Source organism: Cheilinus undulatus, linkage group 13 (genome assembly GCF_018320785.1).
Source record: "Cheilinus undulatus linkage group 13, ASM1832078v1, whole genome shotgun sequence".
Lineage (NCBI taxonomy): Eukaryota > Metazoa > Chordata > Actinopteri > Labriformes > Labridae > Cheilinus > Cheilinus undulatus.
The window spans coordinates 49,068,263-49,084,212 of record NC_054877.1 but is presented as its reverse complement, the minus strand read 5'-3'; the positions used below and the strand labels follow the sequence as shown (position 1 = coordinate 49,084,212).

Below are 15,950 nucleotides of genomic sequence, written 5' to 3'. Positions count from 1 at the left end.
ATCGCCTCTGAGAGATCTGGCTTTTGAGAGAAACGGCCATTAGGACCTAAAATGGAGGGAAAAAGTCCCCAACATCCCTAGTCTCACAAATATTCCATCCATGATAATGTCATCATAGCCTATAAAACATTCCATCCTCTGTCTTTGAAGATGATGTCATCATAGAATATAAAACATTCTATCATCTGTCTTTGAAGATGAGGCCATCATAGCCTATAAAACATTCCATCCTCTGTTTTTGAAGATGAGGTCATCATAGAATATAAAACATTCTATTATCTGTCGTTGAAGATGATGTCATCATAGCTTATTATACATTCCATCCTCAGTCTTTGAAGATGACATCATCATAGCCTATAAGACATTCCATGTTTGTCTTTGAAGATGATGTCATCATAGTATGTAAAACATTCCATCCTCAGTCTTTGAAGATGATGTCATCATAGCTTATAAAACATTCCATCCTCTTTTTTTAAAGATGATGTCATCAAAGGGTATAAAACATTCCATCCATGCTTTTTGCAGACAGGCCAGTTTAGGCCCCTTTATCCATTCCAGTCTAACCAGTACTCCACGTGGTTGGTGTTTTTTTTTTATTCTATACAAGCGTTCAAATTAAAAGCATATTTATGACAAAACCAGGTAGAAAAGCTGTTAAAAAGGCTTAGTTAGCCTCTTAGCTTAGTCCTAGACTCCTCTAGACATTGGTCTCAAGACTCCTCTAGTCTCTGGTCTCTCTCCATCAGTCTAGACCTGTAGTAGGAAGTCTGCAGGTCATTAGTGATCTGGATCTCCTCCTCTCAGTAAACCAGTAAAATCACTTTATAGTAAAATTTATGGATCATAGCTGATGGATGTAGAAATGTTCTGATGATGACTGCAGCGCCACCTAGAGCTCACCTGTTGCTGACTAGTTCCTTCAACATGAGCTCCCTGCTGTTACAGTCTGGAAGTTTGAAAAGTTTGTTTTCAAAGAGGAAAACATGAAATGAAAAGAAAAATGACATTTTTAGAGAGTTTGTTTTTGTGCTGTCGATTGTTAAACGAGCTCCAAATGTGAGGGGAGAATTATGCAACAAACAGAGAGGAGAGAAGAATGAAAACAGGCTCAGATTTCTGGAGATGAAGCAACCTCAGCCACAGAGAGTGAAGCAACATGGAATTACAAACACACTGAGGAGGAGAGGGGAGGAGGAGGAGAAAGAGGAGGAGGAGAGGAGGAGGAAGAGGAGGAGGAGGAGGAGAGGAAGAGGAGGAGGAGAGGAGGAGGAAGAGGAGAGGAGAGAAGGAGGAGGAAGAGGAGGAGAAAGAGGAGAGGAGGAGGAAGAGAAGGAGGAGGAACAGGAGGAAGGTTTGGAAAAAGTAGTGATGAGGAAGAGGAGTGTCAGATTATAACGGTGATGGTCTGAATCCCTTCCAGACTGTTTAGGTTGAAAAAAAACCAAAACACTAAGACTAATTTTTAAATTTTGTCCAAGGTTAGATGTTCTTAATGATCCACATATAAAAACCAATCTAGGCCAGAAATGTTATTCAGACAGGTACGATGGTAGGAAAACAAATCATAATGAGAAACTGGAGGAACTCAAAGAAGCCTCTTCTCATGAGTGGCTTACAGAGCTGGCAGAAGTCGCATCACATGAAAAAAAACTTTATGTTGTAATGACAAACCTGAGAAATATCTGGTAAAATGGGGGGACTATTGAAATCATATCAGTACTGTGGACGGACCGTGAAGAGCCGTCTTTAATGCCGATTTCAATAATAAAATGAATTGTGATGCACATCAGTTTTGGAAGATTAATTTTTTTAATATTATTGTTATTATTTACTTTTTATTTATTTTTATTTGTTTTTACTTTATTTTTATTTCTATTTTTATTTTTAATTTGTAATTATTTTTTATCTTTATTTGTATTTTTTTAAAAATCTGCATTTATTTGTTGTATTTATTTGGGGGGGATTTTTGTCTCTCTATAGTTTGTATGTACCATACGTATTTATAGGTATGTATGTACACATGTTGAGGTACATATAAGTCATCTTGTTATCAATATATGTCATCATGTTAATGAAAAATTCACTAAAATACAGAAATATTTTTTATAAAAGGAGGTAGAGGAGTCTCCTCCGTGCAGCTGCGGGTCAGCCAAACTCAGACTGCTGTGGTGGGAAACTCGGGGGCGTCGCCCAGCAGCGTGTTTAGACAGTTGACAGCAGCACACCTGCAACCTGAGTGGCAGAAGGGGCTGATGGGAAAAAAATGACCCTCTCTCTACCCATCAGCTAATCCTTATCAACAGATGTAACCATTTACAACATTTACAGCAGGACTTTATTCAATAAAACCGGCGTTTAAAGCCTTCAAAGCTGTATTTCCACTTCCTATTTCTCTGCTCCTGAATCCAGCAGGAACATCATCAGCGGCTGGTGTGGAGAGCTGCAACTGTTTGGTTCTCATGAGCGATATCTTCACACAGAGCTAAAGCAGCTCCTTAGAAAAAAATAATAGGATGTCTTTACAAAATCTTAAACATCTCAGTGCAAATCCAGATGAAGATGAAGAGGAGGAGGAGGAGAAGAGGAGAAGAGTTAGGTTAAAAACCAATCATATTTGGATCTGAGTATTTGTGTCAGTATTTATACGACTGATTCACTGGAACATAGAGTCTGTAAACATAATAGAGTCTATAAACATAATAGAGTCTGTAAACATAATAGAGTCTGTAAACATAATAGAGTCTATAAACATAATAGAGTCTGTAAACATAATAGAGTCTATAAACATAATAGAGTCTATAAACGTAATAGAGTCTATAAACATAATAGAGTCTATAAACATAATAGAGTCTATAAACATAAGAGAGTCTATAAGCATAAGAGAGTCTATAAACATAAGAGAGTCTATAAACGTAATAGAGTCTGTAAACATAAGAGAGTCTATAAACGTAATAGAGTCTGTAAACATAATAGAGTCTATAAACATAATAGAGTCTATAAACATAAGAGAGTCTATAAACGTAATAGAGTCTATAAACATAAGAGAGTCTATAAACATAATAGAGTCTGTAAACATAATAGAGTCTATAAACATAATAGAGTCTATAAACATAAGAGAGTCTATAAACGTAATAGAGTCTATAAACATAAGAGAGTCTATAAACATAATAGAGTCTATAAACGTAATAGAGTCTATAAACATAATAGAGTCTATAAACATAATAGAGTCTATAAACATAATAGAGTCTATAAACATAATAGAGTCTATAAACATAATAGAGTCTATAAACATAATAGAGTCTATAAACATAATAGAGTCTGTAAACATAATAGAGTCTGTAAACATAATAGAGTCTATAAACATAAGAGAGTCTATAAACGTAATAGAGTCTGTAAACAAAATAGTCTATAAACATAATAGAGTCTATAAACATAATAAGAGTCTATAAGCATAATAGAGTCTATAAACATAATAGAGTATATAAACATAATAGAGTCTATAAACATAATAGAGTCTGTAAACATAATAGAGTCTATAAACATAATAGAGTCTATAAACATAAGAGAGTCTGTAAACATAATAGAGTCTATAAACATAAGAGAGTCTATAAACATAATAGAGTCTGTAAACAAAATAGAGTCTGTAAACATAATAGAGTCTGTAAACATAATAGAGTCTGTAAACATAATAGAGTCTATAAACATAAGAGAGTCAATAAACGTAATAGAGTCTGTAAACAAAATAGTCTATAAACATAATAGAGTCTATAAACATAAGAGAGTCTATAAACATAATAGAGTCTGTAAACATAATAGAGTCTATAAACATAATAGAGTCTATAAACGTAATAGAGTCTGTAAACAAAATAGAGTCTGTAAACATAATAGAGTCTGTAAACATAATAGAGTCTGTAAACATAATAGAGTCTGTAAACATAATAGAGTCTGTAAACATAATAGAGTCTGTAAACAAAATAGAGTCTGTAAACATAATAGAGTCTGTAAACAAAATAGAGTCTGTAAACATAATAGAGTCTGTAAACAAAATAGAGTCTGTAAACATAATAGAGTCTGTAAACAAAATAGAGTCTGTAAACGTAATAGAGTCTGTAAACAAAATAGAGGTTGTAAACATAATAGAGTCTGTAAACATAATAGAGTCTGTAAACAAAATAGAGTCTGTAAACATAATAGAGTCTGTAAACAAAATAGAGTCTGTAAACATAAGAGAGTCTGTAAACATAATAGAGTCTGTAAACAAAATAGTCTGTAAGCATAAGAGAGTCTGTAAACACAATAGAGTCTGTAAACATAATAGAGTCTATAAACATAATAGAGTCTGTAAACATAATAGACTCTATAAACATAATAGACTCTATAAACGTAATAGACTCTATAAACATAATAGAGTCTGTAAACGTAATAGAGTCTATAAACATAATAGAGTCTGTAAACATAATAGACTCTATAAACATAATAGACTCTATAAACGTAATAGACTCTATAAACATAATAGAGTCTGTAAACGTAATAGAGTCTATAAACATAATAGAGTCTATAAACAAAATAGAGTCTATAAACATAAGTGTCTGTAAACATAAAAGAGTCTTTAAACATAAGAGTCTGCAAACATAATAGAGTCTGTAAACATAATAGAGTCTGTAAACATAAGAGAGTCTGTAAACATAATTGAGTCTGTAAACAAAATAGTCTGTAAGCATAAGAGAGTCTATAAACACAATAGAGTCTGTAAACATAATAGAGTCTATAAACATAATAGAGTCTGTAAACATAATAGAGTCTATAAACATAATAGAGTCTGTAAACATAATAGACTCTATAAATATAATAGACTCTATAAACATAATAGAGTCTGTAAACATAATAGAGTCTATAAACATAATAGAGTCTATAAACAAAATAGAGTCTATAAACATAAGTGTCTGTAAACATAAAAGAGTCTTTAAACATAAGAGTCTGTAAACATAATAGAGTCTGTAAACATAATAGAGTCTGTAAACATAATTAAGTCTGTAAACATAATAGAGTCTATAAACATAATAGAGTCTGTAAACATAATAGAGTCTATAAACATAATAGAGTCTGTAAACATAATAGAGTCTATAAACATAATAGAGTCTGTAAACATAATAGAGTCTATAAACATAATAGAGTCTATAAACATAATAGAGTCTATAAACATAATAGAGTCTGTAAACATAATAGAGTCTATAAACATAATAGAGTCTATAAACATAATAGAGTCTGTAAACATAATAGAGTCTATAAACATAATAGAGTCTATAAACATAATAGAGTCTGTAAACATAATAGAGTCTGTAAACATAATAGAGTCTGTATACATAATAGAGTCTATAAACATAATAGAGTCTATAAACATAATAGAGTCTGTAAACATAATAGAGTCTGTAAACATAATAGAGTCTATAAACATAATAGAGTCTGTAAACATAATAGAGTCTTTAAACATAATAGAGTCTATAAACATAATAGAGTCTGTAAACATAATAGAGTCTGTAAACATAATAGAGTCTGTAAACATAATAGAGTCTATAAACATAATAGAGTCTGTAAACATAATAGAGTCTATAAACATAATAGAGTCTGTATACATAATAGAGTCTGTAAACATAATAGAGTCTATAAACATAAAAGAGTCTGTAAACATAATAGAGTCTGTAAACATAATAGAGTCTATACACATAATAGAGTCTGTATACATAATAGAGTCTGTAAACATAATAGAGTCTATAAACATTATAGAGTCTGCATACATAATAGAGTCTGTAAACATAATAGAGTCTATAAACATAATAGAGTCTGTAAACATAATAGAGTCTGTAAACATAATAGAGTCTGTAAACATAATAGAGTCTGTAAACATAATAGAGTCTATAAACATAATAGAGTCTGTAAACATAATAGAGTCTGTATACATAATAGAGTCTGTAAACATAATAGAGTCTATAAACATTATAGAGTCTGTATACATAATAGAGTCTGTAAACATAATAGAGTCTATAAACATAATAGAGTCTGTAAACATAATAGAGTCTATAAACATTATAGAGTCTGTATACATAATAGAGTCTGTATACATAATAGAGTCTGTAAACATAATAGAGTCTGTAAACATAATAGAGTCTGTAAACATAATAGAGTCTGTAAACATAATAGAGTCTGTAAACATAATAGAGTCTGTAAACATAATAGAGTCTGTTAACATAATAGAGTCTGTAAACATAATAGAGTCTTAAAACATAATAGAGTCTGTAAACAAAATAGAGTCTGTAAACATAATAGAGTCTGTAAACATAATAGAGTCTGTAAACATAATAGAGTCTGTAAACATAATAGAGTCTGTTAACATAATAGAGTCTGTAAACATAATAGAGTCTGTAAACATAATAGAGTCTGTTAACATAATAGAGTCTGTAAACATAATAGAGTCTTAAAACATAATAGAGTCTGTAAACAAAATAGAGTCTGTAAACATAATAGAGTCTGTAAACATAATAGAGTCTGTTAACATAATAGAGTCTGTAAACATAAGGCTGGTTTAAGTGCAGATTAAATGTCCCTCTGACCACGGCTCAGTCTTTACAAATCACACAGAGAAGTTCCAACAGAGGATCTCTGCTGCAGAGACGGATCTAACCAGGTTATAAAAACCTCTTTATCCTGGGTCTAAAATCATTTTAGCTCTCTGCACACAGAGGAAAATATTCTAATGTTGGTAATGAAGTTATGGAGGAATCAGACATGAGCGCGGTCAGCAGACAGAGGAGGAGGAGCCTGTCTGCGGGATGTTAAACTGGAGCTAAAGATAGAGAATGAAGCGATTCTCCTCAGCTGAGCACGCTCAGTGTGACTCAGAGATCAGACTTTCATCTCTTCATCGCTGAGCTGACGGGAACGAACCGAAACATGAACTTATTTAACATTAAATCAATAATAAATCAGAATAAATCTGCTCCAGAGGAAGGTGTGAAAAAGACTAAATACAGGACATGAGGGGTGTTTGTGACTTCCTGTCTCTCACCTGGAGGACGGGGCTGTGGTCAAAGTTGTAGGCGCTGGGTCGACCCTCCAGTGTGGAGAAGGCCACGTTTCCTCCGGTGAGTGGCGAGATGTCGCTGAAGTCGTCGGTGCAGAGCGCCTGCTGCTCGTCCTCTCCGGTGCGGATGAATCCGCGGCTCGGTTTCTGGTACGTCTTCTCACAGGAGCCGCTGTAGTACTGGTAGGGCACCCAGGGGCCGTCCTCGCTCGTCCGCTTGTAGATGGCGAAGCTCTCGGGACGGCTGGTGTGGAACTTGAGCCGTACGTAGGTGATGTCGAAGGCCTTACCTGCAGAGAGGGAGGAGAAGAAACCCACGATTAACGCTGATATTTAAAGAACACTGATTTAGGTTCAATGTCTGAAACACTCAGAGGCTCTCCAGTCTTTTTAACATTTGAAATGGTTTTAGTTCAATATGATTTTCCTAGAGGTGAACCAGTTTGGACTTTTAACAATAAGAAGATTTTTACAGAATCATTTTAGCCAATATTGATAATGATATTTTTATAATTCTTTCAGACTTAAGTCCCTTTAACACCCTTTAGAGTTTAAGGATGAAGAATTAAAACAAACTTCAGTCCTTTAAACACAGATACAGAAGGCCTGCACTCATAAAATTAATACAGCAACATATCAGCACATGCTGCTTATTAGCATGTATTAATACAGAAGTTTATATAATCAATATGGCTGTAAATGCTCTGACAGCAGGTCTAAAGTCTACATATCTCCCACGGTGCAGTTTACAAAAACAATACAGTCAGCAACAGACGCTAAACTGCACCATGCAGCGCATGCTGCAGATCTAAAACTAGCTAGAGGTCACACTCAATCTGGTAACATGGATCACAGAGTCCATCTACTGTCAGTGAGACTAGCAAAGACTGGGTTATATGGGGTTTCTTCAAACACCAGAGAGTCGGGAGTTGAACATGAGTTATGCAAGCTGTGCAGTAAACAAGGTAAAACACTGCGACAACACCAGTCTTCATCGACACACCAGGCTAATCAACCGTTAGCAACAACAGCTAGGCTCACCAGGCTAGTCTGTATCTACCTAACCAGCTCTAAATGAAGCTTAATAGTTCTTGTCCAGTTCTTGTGGAACGGCATGCATTTTTTTGGCGTTTCCATAGAGCAAAAGTTGGAAAGGGTCCCAAAAAACAACCCGTACTGTCCCACTTTTCAGCATCCTTCTGTAGGGGTGCCAATGTTACCTATCCGTCCCAAAAAGGTGAAGCTACACACACAACAATAGGGGGTTGTACTGACGTCACGTCAGCGCCAGACACAGCTGCTCAGCTTCAGGCTGCAAAACACAGAAGTCTGCTCAGTGAGGAGCAGGCGAAAACGGGAGAAAAACGAATATCTACTTAAACCAGTGATATTTGGACTCAACAGAGATCCAAACTGTTTCCTAGTCTGTGGATACTGGTATCTGGCCATGTAGTGCCACATTATGTAATAACGCGGCATTATGTAATAACCCTAACCATAGGACTTAGTGTGGGCTCCAAGGTATGCCCTACCCAACTACCTTGCCCTAACTCTAACCGCTTAGTGACATATGCCTAAGCCTAACCCCCCTTCAGGGCTCTAGACTAAACACCTAACCTTAACCCTAGGACTTAAGGTGGGCTCTAGGGTATACCCTACTACCTTGCCCTAACCCTAACCCTTATTACATAATGAATTGAAAAGTTATTACATTATTACATAATGCGGCGTTATTACATAATGAATTGAAAATGTATTACATTATTACATAATGCGGCGTTATTACATAATGTGGTGCTAGAGGCCACAAATCAAGTTTCCTGATTTTATCTGGACCTGATTTTAAGAACACAAAGCAGCTGACTGTGACTTCACATCCATCGCCTTTACAGCCCACCCACCAAGTAAGGGCACGGGTGTCTGTGGAAATGCTAACTGAATCAAACCATACCCCCTGATGGAAACACGGCTGTAGAGTCAGAATTTCCCTCAATATTTAAACAGGATCAGGAGGTCATAAGCAGCACTATATTAGTAAAAGACCTGCTCTGATCCGAGCAGAGGTGCTGATAATGACGGAGTCAGACAGTCTGAGTAACGCTGTTTAGTCCATCACAGAAACTATGGGGCTGCTTTATCCACACATAAAGCAAAAATCTCTTCTTATAATGCTAGTGTGTTTAAAGTGAAACCAGAATATTTCATGACAAGTCTGAAAAAACAGCAAGAAGGACACGGAGAGGGACATTTAAGGTTAAAAGGTTGAATATAATATATTTGCATTTAAGAGTATAAATAGAGTATTTTGATTGCTCTGAAAATCTGAATTTAAGACTTTAAAGCAGTGATACTCTTTTGTGATGATTTCTGGCTCTTTTATGTCTTCATTTTAAATATTATTCCCCAGAAAACCTTAAAAAAGGAAAATTTGACCTCAGAAATGATCCATTAATCATCACATTATTCAGTTTGTTTCCCACACTTATACAGTAGGTTTTAAAGGTCAACCATTATTTTTTCTCTATCTCCATTGCCATCATTTGCAATTTTTGTCCCTATTTTACATTTTTAGCCACTTTTAATCCATTTCTGCTGCTCTAAGCCAATTTTTACCATTTCCTGTAGCAACTTTTTCGACCTTCATTACCACTTTTATCTAATTTTTGCCATTTCTCTTCAGTTTTAGCCACTTTTATCCTGCTTCTTTGCAATTTTTGCCCATCTAAGCTACCTTTTGCCATTGAATGCAAATTTTTCCCCATTTTCCCCATCTTTTAACAGCTTTTGCCCATATTAGTCATGTTTCACTCATTTTTTGCAGCTCTTGGACCACCTGTAACTCAATTTCTTGTGACTTTGCACCCATTTTTGACATTTTTCACCCAATTTTCTCCATTGTATGCCTATTTTGCCTCTTTTCCACTCATTTTTCGCAACTTTTTGCTGCTTTTTTTCCATTTATGCCCCCTTTAACTTATTTCGATCGCATTTAACCCATTTTGCCACTTTTCACGACTTAGACTGTGGCTCTTGCAAAGGTATTTTTGCAACAGTTTGGCTCTTTAGTTGAACAGGGTTGAGTAACGCTGCTTTAAAGTCTAGAATCCTTTATATCTTTCTTGTTACTGTGACAAACAAAGAACAGCTGCATGTAAGAGGTGTTTATTATCCACATAAACGTGTCCTACCATAGCTATCATATCATCAGTCTGTGGGAAATACCCAGCCCTAGTAAACATTTTAAGAGAAAAGCTTCAGCTGATGTGGGATAAATTCATTCATATTCATGTTGGAAACTCTGCATCTGTCTTGTTTGGCGTCTGAGTCGTGTATTCTGTTGTTTTGTGTCTGGTTTAAAGTGTTTAAAGTTTAAACGCCGTTACCCCAAACCGCTGCCACCTTGACCCTGGACGTAAACTCTCTCCTGGTCCAGATGCTTTTTATGAGGCAGAAACCAGAGTTGGTCTGTAGCATGAACTCCAAACCTCCGCTGTGATTGATCGTGTTAGTGTAGAGAGGTCTGCGCCGTTTTCAAACAGAGTTTCTAAGGAACAAACAGGAAGCGGCGGCGGCGGCCCTCTCTGTCTAAGAACGAGGATTCTGGAGCGTGGAGTAGGAATGCAAGGTGGAGTTTGAACATGCAGCGGTCTGGTCCTTTAACTCCTGACACTCCGGGGGGCTGCGGGGTCTCCGGTCGCTCCGCTCGCTGCATATTTGGCGAGTCTGAGCACGCCGGCGAGCAGAGCGGGCGGCTCGAGGATCCAGGAGCCGTCACTCAGCGTGTGAAGGAACGCCAGCCGCCATGTTCGAGCCGGGCGGCGGGGGGGTACGGCTGTTTGTTCAGCCAAAGAATCTGCTCTGTAAACAGTGTGCTGACAGGGGCCCCGGACCCCGAGGGGAGGGGTCGGTTTGTGTGGACTGCAAATAAAGGTGAAGCAGCTGATAGGATGGAGGGGCCGCTCACAAAGACGAGCGCAGTTTATTACAGGAAACAATGAAGCAAGAGCAAACACGGCCACTTCCTCCCCCCTCGCCTCTGCTGCCTGATGAACTCCACGGTGAAGGTGAAGGAGAAGCTGCAGGGTCAGGGGCATTTTTAAAACCCTCCAGAAGTACACTGCAGCTGGAATTAAACAGGAGAAAGTCTGAGACATCCTCTGCTGCCTGATAACAAACTTAGTCTAAAGATAAAAATACTCAATATTCGACTTTGGATGTTTTTATTATTTTATAAGACCCCAACAGCGACCCTGCTCCTGCTCAGAGGATGAGATGGGCCCGTGCTGCACAGATGCGACCATTTTAAAGGCAGGGGACGTTTAAACTCGGCTCTGCAGCTCTACTCACTGATGCGTACCTGTACTCGAGCACGGCTGCCTTCATGTCTCCAGCTACAGTTCCAGAATCCACATGAATCGTAGCTCTTCAGGCATACTCGGGCACAGCACCTAAGTACGGTAGTCTTATGCAGCCAGAGATCAAATGAGCCGGACTTTGGGATCAAGCATACCCAGATCTTGGGAGGCAGGATTCTTTAGACATTACATTTGCAAGAGCCACAATTTAAATGGTAAAAAGTGGCAATTAAAATAATTTAAAGGTGACAGAACTGGTCAAATAGCGGCAAACACTGGAAGAAAAGTGGTGAAAAAGGGCAGAATATGGTAATAGTGGGTATGAAGTGACCAAAAATAAGTGTAAGGTGGCAAAAAAATTGTGGAAAAAAAATCATAAAAAAGTCGAGAAAAATGGGTAAAAATCAGACAAAAAGGTGGAAAATGGTCATAAAATGGCATTAAATTACAAAGGCAGCTTAAATGGGCAAGAAGTGGCACAAATAAGCAAAAAGGGGCAAACACTGAGGGAAAGGAGGCAAAAATGGAGAGAAAAAGAGGCAACAAAGGGCAAAACATGGCAAAAGTGGGTGAGAAGTGGAAAAAAAAATGAGTGATAGGTGCTAAAAATGGTCTAAAAGTGGCAAAGCTATGGCAAAAAATGAGTGAAAAGTGACTAAAATGGGCAAAAATAAGCAAAAAGGTGGGAAAATGGGCAAAACGCATCAGAGAGTGGCAAAATGGGAAATAGGTGGCATTTAATTGCAAAAGGCAGCTTACAAGGGCAAAAAAAGTGGCAAAAAATGGGAATAATGTTTCAAATCTAGACATAAAAGAACCACATGTTGAGTATCACTGATCTAAATCATTCAGCCCTAGTATCAGTATAGATATCATGAAAAAGCCACAGGCATGTACGGAGTCTCTTTTCACATAGAGAGCAGCTAAAGGAGGTTCACTGTGACAGCAGAGGGCGAGTAAAGAGGAGCGCTGTGACGACAGTTTAAGTTTAGATTTATTGAGTGATAATAACCTGATGCTACCGTACTCTCCTCACTAAGGAGAACATCAGTCATCAATCTAACAGACCAGGTCAGGACCCGTATCAGCAGATACCCAAACCTAGGAACAGGATCAGTGCCAGAGTCTGGTGTAGACTCAGAAGCCACCAACAACTCCTTAATGACCATTTAATCATTTCACAAATTTTCAGCCACTCTGGAAAATCTGATGAGATTTTAAAACTACGACTAAACAGAATATCACACCAACAAAAACCACAGCAGCTCTGAGACCAGCCTGCAGCTTCATCTATGGATGCTGGTGTAGTCTGGATGGCATCATGCTTTCATCGTGCTATTGGTCAGAGGGAACTGGAATTAAGATTCATCACAACCTGTTATTTAAGGCACCCACCAAAAATGACTCCATGACCTTCTTTTGGGTCCCCATCTACCAGCTGAGAACCACGTCTTTAGGATAAATCCAGTCAGACTTTTTTATCTTTGTTGACTCAAAGAGTTTAAAGTTAAATGTGAAGACTGTTTGTCAGGATGTGCTGGCGTCTCTGAGGACTTTCAGAACAAAAGCCACTTTAAAGGCTTTTATTTTGAAGAGATCCTGACCAGCTGTGATCTTTTCACGCTGAAATCTTCCCTCCTGGTTTTCTGGACTCAGATCAGAGAGACGTCTGAGGACGGGGGGACAGGAACTCTCTCTGTCATTGGCTTTAAATAAAAACGCCTCCACATCCTCACAAAAGCTTCAGTCAGCGCTGCCATCAGCAGGAGGGGAGCCTGAGAGGGACAAAAAGGAGGCAGAGCAGAGCCCAGGTGGCTGCTGGGAGAAAACCATCAATGGTTTCAGGCATTTTAAATTAGATTATTAGTATAAGATTAGTTTTATCCTCCTGAGATTTTAAGTTCCTCTCTCTTATCTAGAATCAGCTAGTTTAAAATCTCAGCCTCGCCTTTAAACAGGAAGTGGTTTTCACCAAAAACGATGTGTGCATATGAAGCATATGATGACAACAGGCTTATCTTACAGTACAACACAGAAAAAATATAGATTTTTAAAATCTCTGATCAGAAAAAGAAGTCCTAGACTCCTCCGGAAAAAGGACTGGGAGGAAATGTTACTGACTCGACTTCTGTCCTTATCTGAAGCACCAGTAGAAATGCATTAACTGTTATTAGTGTCTTTGACTTTTCTATGGTGGATGGTGAAGAGTCCCAGCTCAGTTAGTCACTGCCCTCGGCCTGCAGGCAGAAAATCAATCTGTCAGTATAAACCAGTCACACTTTACACTGATATAAATATTTATTAAATCCAAGCAGCTTTCAAAGATATTTATATTAAACTAAAACTCCAGGACCAATCAGAGAGCAGGATGTCGATGACATAACCATCCCAGCATAAATCACAGTGAGCTGATGGGTTCAGCGTCGACGACCTGACGTCCGTCTGGAGGAATTCTCCAGAACAATCGAAGGATTGATGAGAGAAAGAATCTGACAGAACGATGGAACAAAGAGAACGCTGTGAGAACCGAAAACCAGCCCAGAATCAGAATCAGCTCGGAAACATTCAAGCTGTCCTCGGGGGAATTATTCCACTTTTACACACCAAGAAGAAGAAGAGAGCGGGCAGAGTGGTAACTCTCCAGTTAGAACAGAAACTAAGTATTGTTAGCGGGTTTAGGCTCATGGTGTCGCTGCGATGGTACAGAGGACAAACGGAAATTCTAATCAAACACAGAATCAGTGATCCTCCTCCCATCCACTGTGCTAATATTGTTCCTGCATCTATCTGAGCCCATCTATAAGCTCCTTAAATCAGGTGCCTGAGAGACAAAACTCAGGGAATATATCTGCTGCTAACGCTAGTTTACTGATATAACCAACAGTTAATTCATGCAATGCTGAAGCAAAACACTTTGATCCAAATTCAAGTTGCCACAATCCTCGAATATTTAAACCTTGATCCTAGAAAAAATTAAGAATGTAACTTTGTGATAAAACAACAAAAACAGAAGTCTCAGACACCCCAGGCTGTCTAATCCCTCATTTTCTGCTATCAAAAATAGCAGGCTACTTCTGGGGATGACATCATCTCCAGAGACAAGGTAGAAATGTTTCATAGAAATTAAAGGATGACATCATCTTCAAAGGAAAGGTAGAAATGTTTCATAAACTTAAAAGGATGACATCATCTTCAAAGGCAAGGCTTGAATATTTCATGAACATTAAAGATGACATCATCTTTAAAGGCAAGGCTAGAATGTTTTTTGTAAACATTAAAGGATGACATTATCTTCAAAGGCCAGGCTAGAATGTTTCATAAACTTAAAAGGATGACATCTTTAAAGACAAGGACAGAATGTTTCATAAACTTTAGAGGATGACATCATCTTCAAGGCAAGGCTAGAATGTTTAATAAACATAAAAGGATGACATCATCTTCAAAGACAAGGATGGAATGTTTCATTAATATTAAAGAATGACATCATGTTCAAAGGCAAGGCTAGAATCTTCTATAAACTTTAGAGGATGACATTATCAAAGGATGGAATGTTGGTAAAGTTGGGGACGTTGCCCCACCCCCACACCCAATAGTCGGTCTGTCTCACTAGTCCCTCTAACTTGTCCAAGAAGTTGCCAACAAAGGAGTGCAACATAAGAGAAAGACTGCAGAGGAAAGTCAATTTAGAGGAAATGTCAAACAGAACTCAGGAGGCAGCCATTGTTGTAGTCCTTCTCACACATGGACCCAGACTGAACTGTAATGAGCATGTGTGAAGTGTCAATGCTGAACCCTAATGTTGGCGATGTGGTGATGCAGCATTGGCAGCTTTTCTGCCCATGGAGGTTTTCTTTTCTCCTGGGTTATCAACAGGAAACTTTAATAAAGTCTGGGTCTAAAAACAGTGGAGTGAACCTTTAAAGAACCAAACAGCCTTTCTTTTCTTTCATTCTTTCTCTGCTTCCTGCTGCAGGTTTAAGCTCCCGTTAAGTCCCTCCTGGACCGACCTCTCTGCTCAGAAACAAACGCCGACGTCGTCAATTAGCCCGTTTGGCTTTAAGCGGAGCTAACCCGCCTATTGTGGAGCGCTGACCCCGGGAGACTCTCCTCAGGGGGCCGGGCTCAGGTCTGAACATGAAAAGAGCCTCTAGGCTTTTGGAGAGGAGGGAGGGGGGGTCTCTCTCAGAACGTGTGGGGGAGGGACGACGAGGAGCAGGGCCACGGTGACGGCAGGAATGAACCGGCTGGAATGTGTTTCTGCCGGGCAGAGAGACGCCGGGCGACCGAGCGAGGGATGGACAGAGAGAGAGGCCAAAGAGGAGACGAGGGTGAGCGAGGAGCTCCGGCTGCTGCTGTCAAAAAGAGAGGGAGAGAGGTGGCTGCTGGGAGTTTTTCCTGCCCACATATGGAAGACAACATGCCAACGGAGGAGTTTGATGCTGAGGAGGATTCACTCAGAGGGACAGACATCGCTGAAGAGTCTCTGAGTGACGATGACGGTCAGACAGAGACAGATG

General features: G+C 38.4%; 1 protein-coding gene across 1 annotated transcript in view; it reads right to left on the bottom strand.

Annotated features, from left to right (window-relative positions):
- The window catches only part of lamc1 (laminin, gamma 1), a 95,092-nt gene that overhangs the window by 39,527 nt on the left and 39,615 nt on the right, over positions 1 to 15,950 (bottom strand). The window contains exon 2 of the mRNA XM_041802630.1: positions 7,064 to 7,368. Coding sequence (XP_041658564.1) covers positions 7,064 to 7,368 — 305 coding nt within the window. The remainder of the gene's footprint in view (positions 1 to 7,063; positions 7,369 to 15,950) is intronic.